Source organism: Erpetoichthys calabaricus, chromosome 7 (assembly GCF_900747795.2).
Source record: "Erpetoichthys calabaricus chromosome 7, fErpCal1.3, whole genome shotgun sequence".
NCBI classification, from domain to species: Eukaryota; Metazoa; Chordata; class Cladistia; order Polypteriformes; family Polypteridae; genus Erpetoichthys; species Erpetoichthys calabaricus.
In genome coordinates, this window is record NC_041400.2 from 118405641 (window position 1) to 118420284 (window position 14644).

Here is a 14644-nt window from a genome sequence, read left to right on the forward strand (position 1 = left end):
TATACCTTCAGTGCCTTTCTTCAGTATCCTCATGTGTCTGGCTCTCCCTTGCCTGGCGCTCTCTCTTTCTCTCACGCAAATTCACGTAAAACTTGTTTCTGAGACTCAGACAGTCATTTTGAGGCACTGTGCTCTCCTCATTCCTACTTTTATACTTCCTGTCTTTGAAGGCAACTGTCATTGTGCTCCCTACACCTTTACTCCTCATCGTGTGTCTCTCACTCGCACTTCCTCTTTTAATTACATCACCAAAGCCAAACTGACCAATCAGATGGCTCACAGGTACTGGACACACATACACACACAGACCTTTATTATATTGTAGATTACATGAAATATATAATTTGGTGTTAGCTTTATCTAGGGGTATTGGTTTGGTGAACTGGCCACACCATCTTATCTTCTATGGCACAAGTTTGAGAGCTGTGGGTGATGAGTGTTATGAAGAACAGATTTTTACTTTATTTCACAATCAATTTTGCATTTAACAGCATGTTTGTAGTGTAATTAGGAGTCTGATACAATGCAGAATTGAATTATTTTATTTATTTTTTTACTTTTAATTTGGCTTGAACCTTGTAAAATATAATTACATTATAATTCTATTGTTACAGGCCAGCATTTTGTTGTTACATGAGTGTCCCCATTTTTAGAATTTTTGTGTTATGGCTGTTACCAAGCGACAACAGAAAGTAAGTGACATGTTATGTCATCATTGCCGCTGTGTAAAAGTCAGTGTTTGCATGCTTCCTGATTGTCCAGTTTTGTGGATATTTCTCAAACATGTGTAGCTGCCTTTATTTTGAATCCAGGGTCAATGAACTTTTGGCAATGAATGACTTCTGCTTCCTGTTTAGGGTTTTGCACTCTGTAATTTTTCTGAACCTTAAAGAAAAATTTAGGTATGTCTCTTTACCAAGTTTTGTTTAGCCAGTTTATTCCTCCAGGTTCTAACTCTTTATTGATTTATCAGCAGTGTCTTTATCTCCAAGTCCCTAAACTTCCTAAAAACATCTTTACTATTGTTTTGCATCAGTATAATGAGTGCTGTTATCTTTTCTTTTTTTAATTAAAACTGATCAACTTAAAATGTTTTTAAATAAAGGATCGAATGGTGAGCAAACATAAACTTTGAGACATTCCACCTTTTGAATGAATGTTATAAATATATATATATATATATATATATATATATATATCTACTCTATATATATATATAAAATCCTAAACCTAAAAGTGCAACGATTTTGTGCAAAGATTTTACGTAACGTTTTTATGTCACATTTTTTGTCATGCTTTAAATCGGGCTTATTTCAAAACCTACACATATATGTTTGGTATCATTCTTTTCAGAATCAATCGAATTTTAATGTGATGTTGTTAGATTTTCAGATTCTTATTCCGTAGCTGACTGAGCAAAGAGGAGGTAAAAAAAAACTGTATTTGTTACCCATTGTATCACCGTTTAAGAGGGGGTTTCGGAGGAGCGACCGCGTCTCCTTGGGGTTCATTCAGCCCCCATCTTCACAACGTGAGTGGCAGATACGAAATGGCTGGTGCGTAGTGCAAGCCAGGGGGGTCGGCGAGCGAAGCCAAGCCCCCTAGTATATATATATATATATATATATATATATATATATATATATATATATATATATATATATATATATATATATATATATATATATATATATATATATATATTTGCAGCACAATTTTCTAGGCTTCCCGACTACAAATTCAAGCACCACTATATAAGGTTGACATCTCTCCTATAAAGTTTGTGGCACTGGGATTAAAGAGCAGGGGGTTCTACTTTAATGCTTTAAGTTCCACGATAGAAGAATTGGGAGGTAGGAGCGAGGTCGATTTTCATTGCCACAACTGTAGGTTGGGGGTTGACAGAGCGCAACAGATATTTAGTGACTTAGTCACAGAACTGTATGTACAGAAGTTGACAGTTAATGTGTGCTCAGCTAGAAGTACAATGCATACAATGCCCATAAACAGAGACGTCCCCCAATTAAATCTACAAGAAATGAAGGAAAACCAGAGTTCGGAACCTTCCAAAGAGATTCTTGTGGACAATTGGATCCAGCCTAAATGTTTATTTGAATTCTTGTCTTTGTCATTCAAGGACACTGTGTACAAAAGAGAATTGATTGGCTACCAAAATATGTTGACCTTGCAGTAGTTTTTTAGGGCAATAGAAAATCTGAAACCGTGATGAAGCGTCATGATGGACTTGTGCAATCTGTCATTTCATGTGATTTCTAGTCATGCAATATGGCATCCTCGTCAAAGTGTTCCAGAGACTGCAGTACTAAAGTATTAAAGTCTAATCGAAGTCTAGTACTATGCTGCCAGTCTTAGTCATTAAAATGATACAAAATGTTCAAGTTTTTTCTGTCCTACAATAAAAAACATAGATAAAATTTTATTTTGGATTAATTGATTATCATTGTATTTTGATGGACATTAATTTTTTGATAAACTAGAAAAATAATAGTGTTTTTATTTATTAAGCTATTGTTTTTGTATATTATTAATTTGTGAAGTAAGGATAAATTGACGATGAACATTATGGTCTAATTAAACATTATTTCATTCTTTAAAATTCTGCTAAGGTAGTCACCTCAGTTGCATTGCTCAGTAGTTGGTTTCAGATTCTGTTAATCATTTATGTGAGGAAATAGTTTCTTTTCTATCCTTTATGCACTTTTTTCTTTTATCAGATATCCTTAAGTCCTTAATTAACTTTAAAAAGTAAATTTGCAGTGCTTTCTGAGAATTTAAATGCTTAGCTTATTCCCGACAGACTTTTTTGTTCCAAAAGACATTCAGTGTCCTTAGCCTATCGGGGTAGCACATGCCCTATAGTCCAGGACTGCACTTTGTTTGATCTTCTGTGCACATAGTCCTACAGCGTATCTTTTCTGTTGTAATTATAATGTTACTAGTGTACAGCACTCTTTATTTTATAGGCCTGGGTGGGGTTAGCTGTTCAGTTGGCCTATGTCTTCAGAACTGTGACCATGTCACATTTTCTCTAAAACAAACTGTAGACCTCGGAGGTTTATTTTCTCCAGGGATGCTACTGGCCATACCTCAACAGTAATATTAAAGGACATAATATTGTTAGGATCTATTTATGTTAATCAATTTTGTTTTCCTGTGTGTTTAGTCTATTTAATAGTTTTATGTGTATACATTATGAAATTTTTTAAATGTTTCATTTGTATTTTATCATTAAACTTGTTACTGTCTTCTGAGGCTATACTCAATGAAGAGCAGTATACAAAAATAAATTCAATTGAAATACACTTTGAATATAACACTTGATTTCGCCACCTTCAGCACTCTCTAATCACTATTCTTCTAGGCATCTTCCTTACTGTGTTAATCTACAGTGATTCAGACATTTTTGTTTCTTCTCTTTTAATCCTGTGAGCTCAAATATTGTTTTTGATATATACCGCAGCACCCTGCCTCCTCACATTACACCTAGTCTGTCTTTAAGAAAGGATATAGGTAGCCAGTAATACTATATTCCTCTCCGTTATATTAATTAAACTATGAATCATTTTTCCTGTTTCATAAAGATGCAAGAAAAAGGGTGAAGTCTTGGTCAAGTAAGTTTAAAAAACAAAAACTGCCATTCAGTAATGTACAACAGTCCACTGCTGCTTTGCCAAAGAGTCTCTTCAGAGATCACTTTGAAGAGAACTGAATACAGAATGTGCCTTCTGTCTGATTAATAAATTAGATATGGTCTGGACTGACGTGATTTAGTGCTCAGCTCATTCCCCTAGAGATGGACTTTGGTTGCTGACTGGTAGTTATGATCCTGACACTATTTCAGCCTGCCAGGAGCTACAGCTTATACCTGAGTGAGCACTATATGACTTTAATTCCATCCATATTGATTTAATATTATAGTGCCAGATTTAGTTTGTACTTTATTGTGCTGCAGTGGAAGTTGATTGTCAGCTCAAAACCTATAAGGAGTACCTTAAGAAAAAAAAACATTTCCTCCAACAACCCCCACCACAACTCACACCACCTCCTTTTCAGCAGCCAGACTTATTATAGGTTCCTCATGCATAAATAATTCACTTGTTAGCTGAGCAAATGAATATACCCAGCACAGGAAGTGCTAAAAATAAATGGGAATACGACTCTACATTTTCATGGGGAAAAATAGAGTGCAGCGTTTTCGGCAGAAGGCGGTCCTGTCATGGCTTTGGTCAGATGATCCCATCTCCTGATTCTGTCTGTTTTTGCTGACTGCTCTGGGTCATGCGCTTTCACTTGGGCTGCGTCCTGCAATACAAGCTGGAGGGCTGCATCTAAGTGTATAAAACTGCTGAAGCTATGAACTCAAAGCAAATTCAGTCAGGCCCATCATAAAGCAAAAGATGTAGCTGAGCCATTAAGTAGCAAGCAACCATACTAATATGTTGGGCAGATAAGGCTCCATGGCTAAAAAGCAAATGCCAGGGCAGGTGGCCTAACATAAGCGTAAGTACAGTATGTTGGCAGACTGCTCTAGTCACTGATTCTGCTTTATTTTTTAATCCTTGCCTAAAGCCAAAACTGAACTAAAAAGAAAAAGATTTAAAGTAATAAGCATTAGTTTTTTTAATGTAAACTTTGTTGGTGTGTGTGATTGTATATCTTGTCAACATGAAACTCGAAATGTTGAAATGAACTTCCAAGCCTAAGCTTTATTAGGTAACCAGTTTCTCAGTATGATGTAAATCGTTCTGTTTTGTGTCTTAGATTTGTCACTTTCATCTGTTGTAAGTTTTCTGATTAGTTACACTGTTTATTATGACAATGTTTTTTTTTTCTCTATCGGAGGATTCTCAATGCATGAGAATGCATTAAAAGCCTGAATATATATTTGTTTTTTTGTAGCTTCATCTTGCAGCCCTGGCATCTCTAAAGGGGGACATTGTGGAGCTCAACAAGAGGATACAGCAGACCGAGAGGGAGCGCGATCTGTTGGAGAAGAGATTAGCAAAAGCTCAGGTATTTGCTTGCTTTATTGTACCTACTGCTGCCTGCCCTTTAGAATCTCCCCCCAATACCCCTTAGCATCTGTTCTTTTAGGGTGGGTGTACACTATGCGTACACTAGGGCTATTTAACCAACAAAACCATGTCGGTTAATATTGGAAATTAATACTCATCAACTGAAACTGTTTGTTATGGTGTCCCTCAAGGCTCAGTCCTTGGGCCAACTCATTTTTATTATATTTATACCTGCTTGGGGACATTATTCATAAATATAATGTCTCTTTTCATTATTATGCTGATTACTGTCAACTATATCTGCACATAAAGTTTAATAACCCTTATAAGCATTCTATACTATGTGAGCGTTATGAGAAGGTAAAGGCCTAGATGGCCAATAATTTTCTACAATTAAATGATAAAAAACAGGGATTCTGTTGTGTCGTCCAAATAAATCTCCCTCTCTGTCATCAGTTGATCTTGGTCAGTTCTCACAACATACTGTGCCAAATGTTAAAAATATGGGTGTAATTTTTGATTGTGATGTTAGTTTTCGATGAACAAGTTAGTTCTGTTGTACAGTCTGTTTTATTCAACTTAGGATAAGTTCCTCACTAGAAATGGTCAGCCATTTTTGACTAGATTACCGTAATTCATTATGTTCGGGTTTAAGTCAGTCTTCTATTTCTCATTTGCAGCCGCTAGACTACTCACTAAAACAAAGAAAAGAGCATATTTTTCCATTTCTAGCTTCTCTTCACTGGTGCTCTGTTTCTTACCATATTCATTTTTAGATTTTATTGTTTGTTTTTAATGCACTACATGGACAGGTCCTTTCATATATTGCTGATTTTATCATACCTTATTATCCAGGTAGATCACTGTGATCATCTGATCAGCATCTGTTGGTGGTCCCACACCAACATGTCTAAAAACAAAGGGTTATTGTGATTTTTCTTTCTAAGTTATGGAACACATTACCTCTTGTCATCAGATCAGCGTCATCAGTTATGCTTTTTAAATTCAGAATCAGCACAAAATCATGGGAACATCATATTGTTGCTCGAAAGGTATGAGATATGTTCAAACCTAATTCAGGTGGCTTACTAGCTACCAAAAGTTTCTGGAAATGTCAAAAAAAGCTAGGAGCTTTCAATGTGAGTTCGTCAGTCATGAGGGATCACGAAAGGTGATTCTGCATGTCCATTCCTAGTGACCAATCAGGAAGCGACTCCATGTTTATGCTTTTGCAAGCAAGAGTGTGAAACATTTGGAGATGCATGAGAAGAAGAAATTGGTTGAGATGTACCTAGGGAACTGTTGTGGCATTAACAAAATTCAGACCAGTTAGACCACAACACAGACAGGAACCATCTGCATTTTTATCTCAGGCCATCCCCTTTGAATAGGTAAGAGAGAGAAACTGCTAAGATGTAGTTAGCAGTAGACAAGGAAATACACATGTCTTTTGACATAGACTCTTAAAACAAACATGTTAGAGCTAAACTGTTATCATAGTCTGGCACAAATTGCAAGGGGCTATTCACTAGAACTCTGTCACTAAAAGACACTTATTCACAGGTCATTTCTGTAACCTCAACCAAATGGCTACAGGTGTTTTGCTGGAATTTATTAATGAGTCTTTGTGACACAAATCTTGGGAAGTGGTCCTTAACAACCAGGCAAGGCCACTTAGCATCCTATTATCTGTCCACAGAGATTCTAAACTGGTGGTGTAATGCTCTTCAAAATCTAACAGAAAAGAAATATAATCTTTTTGGGGCATGCAAAATGTAATTTTGAACACATATATGAAAATTAATCTTTCAATATTAAAATATTATGAACTGAAGAAAATTTTTGATCGCAAACAAACATTTTCTAACAGGCTACAAAAGGGGTTTCACTTCTTAACATTCTTTCATTTTTTCCAAGAAATATTATGATTGAGTCTTCAAAGAAGAAATGATGAAGAATACTGAACAGCAGCTGCATATTCTGGGTAGTATTCCATATATAAGTATTTTTAACAGCTTAGCATATATACCATAGCCCCCTAGTTGTAAGATACTGGGTAGGGCAGTAGAGTAAATACTGATAGCGAGCTTAGCTATATTTAGCCAACTGTAAAAGAAGAGGTACAGTGCATTATCACATTATTCTTCAAAGTGTGAAATTGCTCAGATATTATGTGGTAGGATTTGAGTTCCTTTTTAATTTTACTTGAGTTTTACTGAGACTGGAATATTAATCTCGGTGTCATTTTGGGAGTTTTAATGCCCAAGGAATCTCATTTTTCAGTTAGAATTTTACTTAGAGCTTCCATTTTGATGTTGATTATTTTTTACCATCTTTTCTGACACCATTTTGGTTTCATGATTGCTTTTTGCATTAGTCTTTTCCATTGGGATTCTACCATGATGCACTAGGGGTGCACCAGTTGCACCAGTATAAAGATTCCCCAAAAACAGCAATTTGTATCTGAGACCAAACATGGCGACTTTATTTTCCTGGATTTTCTGATTATTGGTTATGGAAACAAAGCTCTGCCTTTCCATTCTGATTTTTGGTTTATAATTTGTTCTTAATGACTCTCTTTTTGACTTCTGGTTTTAATCTTTGTTTGCTTTTTTCACTCTGTCCTTTCTTCTGATCCTTGCTCAATGATTTTTGTGGCCTGACTACCTTTTAGTTGAAATATATGAGTTATGTTCAAATTTTCTGGCCACGGAGTTGTGTGTGAAATTGTTTAAAAAGACCTCCAACCTTTCATTATTCTGTAAAATCACATAGTGAGTGTCCGCTTACAATCGGCTGTGAACATAAATCAGGTGTTAAGTGTGAGAAGGCACCGAAACTCCTGATGTCTTAAGTGTATAGTGTATTCTCTCCCTTGATTCACTCCCTTTGCTTGTTTCCTGTTCATTTTTCCATCATGTTCATCTTCACTTCACATATCTCCCACACTTTAAGCTAATCTATAACCTTTAAAAATCACTGCTTCTAGTATACAGCAAAACACTCAGAGATGATTCAGGGTTGGTGTCCCAGTTGCTGAGTTGACAAATGAGGCTGATAGTGGAGGAGGGAGACAATGTGAGTTGCACAACTGTGGCTGGAATATGTTCCCCTTCCAACCAATCATTAGACATTGTCCTGATGGCAGTGTGGTGTAGTAGTTAAGACTTTGGACTTCAAACCCTGAGGTTGTGGGTTCAATTACCAATTGTATCATAAATGTTGCAAGTCACCTCGATGAAGGTGTCAGCCAAAAAAGAAAATGGAAATGAGGGAACAGGTGTCTGGTAATAATAATAATTCTTTGCATTTATATAGCGCTTTTCTCACTACTCAAAGCGCTCAGCAATTGCAAGTTAAGGGCCTTGCTCAAGCGCCCAACAGAGCAGAGTCCCTATTGGCATTTATGGGATTCGAACCAGCAACCTTCTGATTGCCAGTGCAGATCCCTAGCCTCAGTGCCACCACTCCGCCCTGGTAGGCTTGGCAGAGTGTGGAAAGTTGAGGAGTGTCACATCAGGGTCATTGTTCTTCTTCCGGGTCAGTGGCTTCACTACTGTGGATGAAATAGACAGACATGTCACCTCAATGGCCTCCATTATAACCCCCTACTGTGTTCCTTTCTGTTCCTTTCATTTATTTCTAATGGACCTTGCCAAATGGTCTTACTCTTGATGCTGGGCATTGCTGTAAAGTCTTTAGTCTTCTTTCTATCCATTTTGTATAATGGATTTTTGTCAATATCACCAATAGTTTGGGACCTACCTCAAGATGCAAGAAATGTGGTCCTACATTGTATATAAGGCCATATTAAGCCGTTTAAATTCCAGACAGCCTAAGCAATTTATGGCTATACTTATTGCTTGAGGTTTTCGATCTCCTTAGTCAATAGGTGACACTGCCTACAGCACTCTTATAGCATAGAAAAAACTAAAATATCAGAAGCTGAACATAAAGCAAGCAGTCTATCAATCCATGGATCTTTAATAAAAAATTCAAAAAAGTTTAGTTTCTAAATTTTCTTTAGATGAAAGTCCTTTTTCTTAGACATTTACCGAAATATGAAAGTTTAATTTGGCTCACTGAGGTATTTGAAGAGCATAGTAAGCTAGTTATACATCCATCTTCTGAAGCTATTTATACTGTTGTGGAATCATGGTGCTAGAATTTATTACAACAATCAAATGTGTACACTGACACTTTAAAGGTCCCCTAACATTTCTTTCTCACTTTAGTTTCAGAATCTGATGTTTTTACGAATGTAAAGATGCACAATATATCATTTTATATAATATATTAGTAAATAATTAGATAATGGCATTCTGCCTGAAAGATACCATACAAAAACTTAGATGGTTGGTTTGGAAAAGCATAAAAACTTTAAAGCTCATCTTTTTTGTAGTTACAGTAGAGATAATAAGAGCACATCATAATATATCATAAAAATGACATTCTATAAATGGGTTATTCACGGTCATGGCAACTAAAGAGTACGCAGCAGGACTGGCTGCAAAGCCCTGGAAGAGATGCTAGTCAATTGCAGGGCCCACTCACACATACACCTCTGCTCACACTCATGAGGGGCAAATTCGGCATTGCCAGGTAACCTGTTCTGCATATCATATCTCTAGGGATGTGGCAAGAAGACCAAAGTAGGAAGTCCCATACAATCCTGAGGAAAAAACTGTATGTAAAATCACACAGACAACAACTACATGCATGATATAAGCCTAGGAAGAGCACAACAGATAAACTATAAGAATATGAGAATGTTAATAAACAAGAAATAAAGATATTAAAAGACCAAACCAGTTTTTCCATAGCTTTAACATGGTTAATAACATATATTTCTAGTATCACTGATTATTGAAATTTAGATAAACAGCCTGCAGTAGCTGGGATCACAAATGTCAAATGCATTTACACTTTTAGGAAAAGCTGAATGTTAAGAGACAGTGATTAATTAATTAATTAATTCTCTATAAAGCTTTCATTATCACTTTAGAATCTGCACTTTACTGCCAAAAAGAGTGTGGCAGCCCAATAACTGCTGGAATAAGGCTTCAGACGGGGACAGATGCATCTTGTAATTATCCTTTTGCTCTCCTGACAACATAACTTAATAGTTTGCATCCATTTGCATTTTTGACAGTCTGGGCCGCTAGGGAAATCCTGGACCTTTATTATTGAGCGATGATTTGAAAATTAAATTTAAGAATGCATTCTGCTTTCTATTGTGTTGGGATGCAGCTAATTTTTTTCTGTTTATTCTGTAGGCAAGTAGCAACAGGAATTACAAAGAAATTAAATGAGTAAAGGTAATTTCTCGAAGTTCGCAGGGGAAGGAAGACAATATTGTGTTACTATCACTCACCTAACATCATAGGTAGACCAAATGTAGTTTGTTCAGTGTGACCCAATGTAAAATATTGAAAAAAAGATTGATGGGCTGTTTTATCTGTGTCATAGAGATGCTGTCCTTTGGCAAGGATGGTGTAAGTGATCAGGAGTCCTCCTTACAGATCACTTTTTATAAAAAAATTCTACAGCAAGAAACTGCTCATAATTCAATTTGAATACAATAATGCATTCATTTTCAAAGCACGTAATCACTTAAAATACTAAACTTTTGTGTGGGGGGCGTCTTTCTGCAGTAAATATTACAAATCTTATTCACAATTTTAATATGTTTCAAATTGCAAGGCAACTCATTGTATTTTTTTATTTAACTGTCAACTAGAGTAGTGCAGTGGAAAAGAATGCAATTGTATACCCTCTTTTGCTCATTTGGTTGGATGATCCAAGTGGTCAGAATTTATATAAAAGCATGGCAGAGATAAGCGAAAGTGTTTCTTTCTGGAATGGGATGTAATACATTTTTTGTAAAGGTTTAAAATAGAAATTGAAGCATGAAAACATCATAAACATAGGAGTATTTAAAATCAGTACCATTTTTTCTTAAATTTTGTTTCCCTTCATATAGAAAGCTTCAGATGTCTTGCTACGGACATTGTTCTGTTTTATAGCCGAAGCGTGATCACATTACATGTTACATGTCACGCTGCATGTGCTTTCCATAACTACCAAAAGACTTTCTGAGAGGAAAATGGCAGCACCCATGAGGAGATGTACAAAAACTACATCACCAAAAAGCCTGCAAAAATAAATGAAAGAACAAAAAATAGAAGTACTTTTCAAATGAACTCTTGTCACATATAGCATGTGTGTAATAATAAATACAGAATATGACAATGAATTGATCACTAATACAGACTGCATGAGAGAGTGACTTATATACTAGTTTCACACACCAAGAATTTAACTTTATGAATCCATTATCTTCTTATATAATATGCTACCGTGGCTGTCTGTTTGTCTGTCCAGGATTTTAAATCACCTGCAGCTCGCAAACCGTTTCACCTATTGACCTGAAATTTGGTACACATACTGTATACTATGTGACGTCTACTATCCGCTTTAGAAGTGATGATTGACCTCCAAGGTTATTCCTCTTTTTATTTTTAATTTATTTTATTGTAGAATCAACTCTCAGCAGCAGTCAGCAGGGTGGCCATGCAGCGCATGCGTACAGGCGCAGTTCTCATTCTCTACCACCTTCGCCGTTACTTCTTCTACCTCTTCATATCTTAAATCATTCTTGAGGCAGATTGAAGACTTAAGTGCCAGCTTAAGTGAAAAATTAAAGAAGATGTACTAAGTAATTGCAACACAAACACTGACTTGAATCAGTTTTAACGTGAAAAGATGCCGACGAAAGAGAAGAAGAAGCGGGCCGCTAGGATGGAGAAAAGAAGAGCTTCTCAGGAAGCAGCAAGCGCATCAACCTCTGAGCAAACAAATGCTAAACGTACAGAGAAAGAGGATGAAAACTATGAATGTTCAAGTCGAGTGTAGTTACTGTATGTTATCATGCAGTGTGCTGTTACTGGTTATGTGATACTCTGTGTGGGCTTTGAGAACCTTAAAGTTGTAAAAATAATATGACATATTACTTCTCTTCAAGCTGTATTTGCAAATGCACCCACAAAATCATCTAATATCTCTCTAAACCAGCTCATTTTCTGCTTTAGACCCTTAAGTTTTAGGGAAACAAAATTAAAACACCATTTTAAGACTCAGCATTTACGTTTTGCACAGTATCATAAAAACCAAGCACTTTCTTTCCAGCTACCAACATTTGTCTTGAACAACTACTTCTTTAACTCTATCAAGCACTAATTTAAATTAATGCCTATAAATACTGTATTCTAAAAGTGCATCATACGCCAAAATGCGTGTCTTTCCTACTGGACGTGCACAGTTTATCAACCAAGATCAATGTTTAGGGAGTAAAGACAAAGTAAATAAAAATATGGAAGTCTAAGAACACCTGAGGAAAACACCACTCTGGTATTTGTTGTTAAAGTACAACTGCTTTTAAAGGTCACAAATACGTAGAAGGTCACCAAAGTCATGTAAAAATATAGGCTGAGAGTTCTGCCAAAATAAATGTGGTGAAACATTAAGAGTGTTTCAAGATTCAGTATCCATTATTTTATGTAGAACAATTAGGAAAGAACTATCCCCTCAGTAAAGACAATATCACTAGGGACATTATAACAACAAAATTGAAGACATTGTCTTATCTTATGATAGTCATACCATCAGTGTTTCCATTGTCGACCCACACTGCCACACAAGACAGAGCGTTTTCAAAAGTATACACTTTGGAGAGTGTTCACATAAAGGTTCATTTTCCCCATTCACACTGCCACATGGGACACAGCTTTTTCAAATTTGTACAGTTTGGATAGCGTTTACGAAAAGATTCATTTTCAGTGGTCAAAAAAGCCATTTCAGTGTGGATGGAACGTCAAAATGAGAAAGTCTAAATTAGTTAAAGCCACCCTGATCTGGGGTGTTCATAAGAAATGTTATGTTATGTGAGGCAAAAGTACATAATATACCAGAATATTTGTATCAAATATTTGAAATATTAAAATGAATACTTCACTTTAAATGTGTGATGTCTAAAAATTCTTGATTATAATAAAAATTTGTCATTTTTCATCCTCTGATAGAGGTCCATAGGGGGCAAGATTCCTAGAAAACGCCATATTCAAAATCACTAACCTTGACATAGTCTAATATGATACCCCACATACTTACAGTATGTTTGAAATTTGTCAGTTTTAATCTTCTAAGAGTGGCTTTTCAGATATTAAGATTCAGATATCAAAATTATTATATTCATGACCAGCAACCTTGAAATAGCATAAAATGACACTCCACGTGCCTAGATTACTGATCTCCAGTTTTTTTAAAGTTTTATGAAAAGGACTAACTTTGACCCCCTCATATTATATTAGAGGGAGAACCCCTGAAGTTGGTTGATGTGGCATTTACAACTTTTACACAGAGAACCATAGACACTTGGAATAAGCTACCAAGTAGTGTGGTAGACAATAGGGCTTTGGGGACTATCAAAACCGAACTTGATGTTTTTTTAGAAGAATGAAGTGGATAGGACTGGCAAACTTTGTTGGACTGAATGGTCTGTTCTCGTCTAGATTGTTGTAATGTTCTAATGTTCTGATCGTTCAAGTCCTTCAAGACACATTCTGGTTTACTCTATATCATAAGAGTGTGATTTCCTGCATGAACAATAGTCAAAAATGCGCAATTATGTTTTTTTTTGGTCTGAAGAGCCAAAAATATGAGGAACCTCAAAAAGCTCAATGTCTTGAATAACTAGACATCAAGGCATGTCGAACGGTATATCATATGTTGGGGTTTTCTTTTTCAAATGAATTGATTTTAAAGCACTCAGAAGTAATTTTTATTAACACAATTATAATGAAGTGTTTTCAGATTATCTTGTACTTTCTAATAAATGGGGTTTAGCAAATGGAAGGATGGATCTGGCATAGCCACTGGTTCATTATCAGAGAGATTAGAGAATGAAGCAGTGAAGCAAATATACCTCCATTGTGATGGATTGTGTGATAGTAGCTGATTTCACTTTTTTGCCAGTGTATGACATGTATGACAAGGGAGCATTTGTGGGTTTGCATGGCACTAAGTTACCAGAAACATGCAGCAGTAAAGGGAAGGATGCTGGTAAATCTGTTCTGAATATTAAATTCTTGGCCCAGTGTCACCTGCTGTATATGTTGTGGCAGACGGCCAGGGGCCTTGCCCAGTCGGGACATGCTTCTGATGAGAGGACTGGGGGAGAGGACATGTCAAGAGCAATACCTACCCCAGAACACGATAGGACAGCCCCCATGGATGGCATCAGGGCTGGAAGCTTGGAAGCTCAACCCTACTGGGGCCCGTGGCCCCCGACAGGGAGTGCCTGGACAGCTCCAGATCCTTGGCATGCAGCACTTCTGTCTCACCCAGAAGTGCTGCCAGAAGGTGATTGGGGAGCACCTGGAGCACTTCTGGGTACGGTATAAAAGAGGCTACCTCACTCTATTCTGGGAGCAGGAGTCGGGAGTTGGAGGACGTTTGTCCTTCTTTCCTGGTTTCCTCACATTTCCTTCCATTGATCATTCCCAAAATATACTCAAGCATACGGTCAACTATGCCTTTGATTTTACTTT

At 36.5% G+C, this 14644-nt stretch overlaps 1 protein-coding gene across 2 annotated transcripts in view; it reads left to right on the top strand.

Moving 5' to 3' along the window:
* mcc (MCC regulator of WNT signaling pathway) overlaps positions 1-14644 on the top strand; it is a 596286-nt gene that overhangs the window by 321523 nt on the left and 260119 nt on the right. For both annotated transcript variants that reach the window (XM_028805279.2, XM_028805281.2), the window contains one exon: positions 4921-5034. In XM_028805279.2, coding sequence (XP_028661112.1) covers positions 4921-5034 — 114 coding nt within the window. The remainder of the gene's footprint in view (positions 1-4920; positions 5035-14644) is intronic.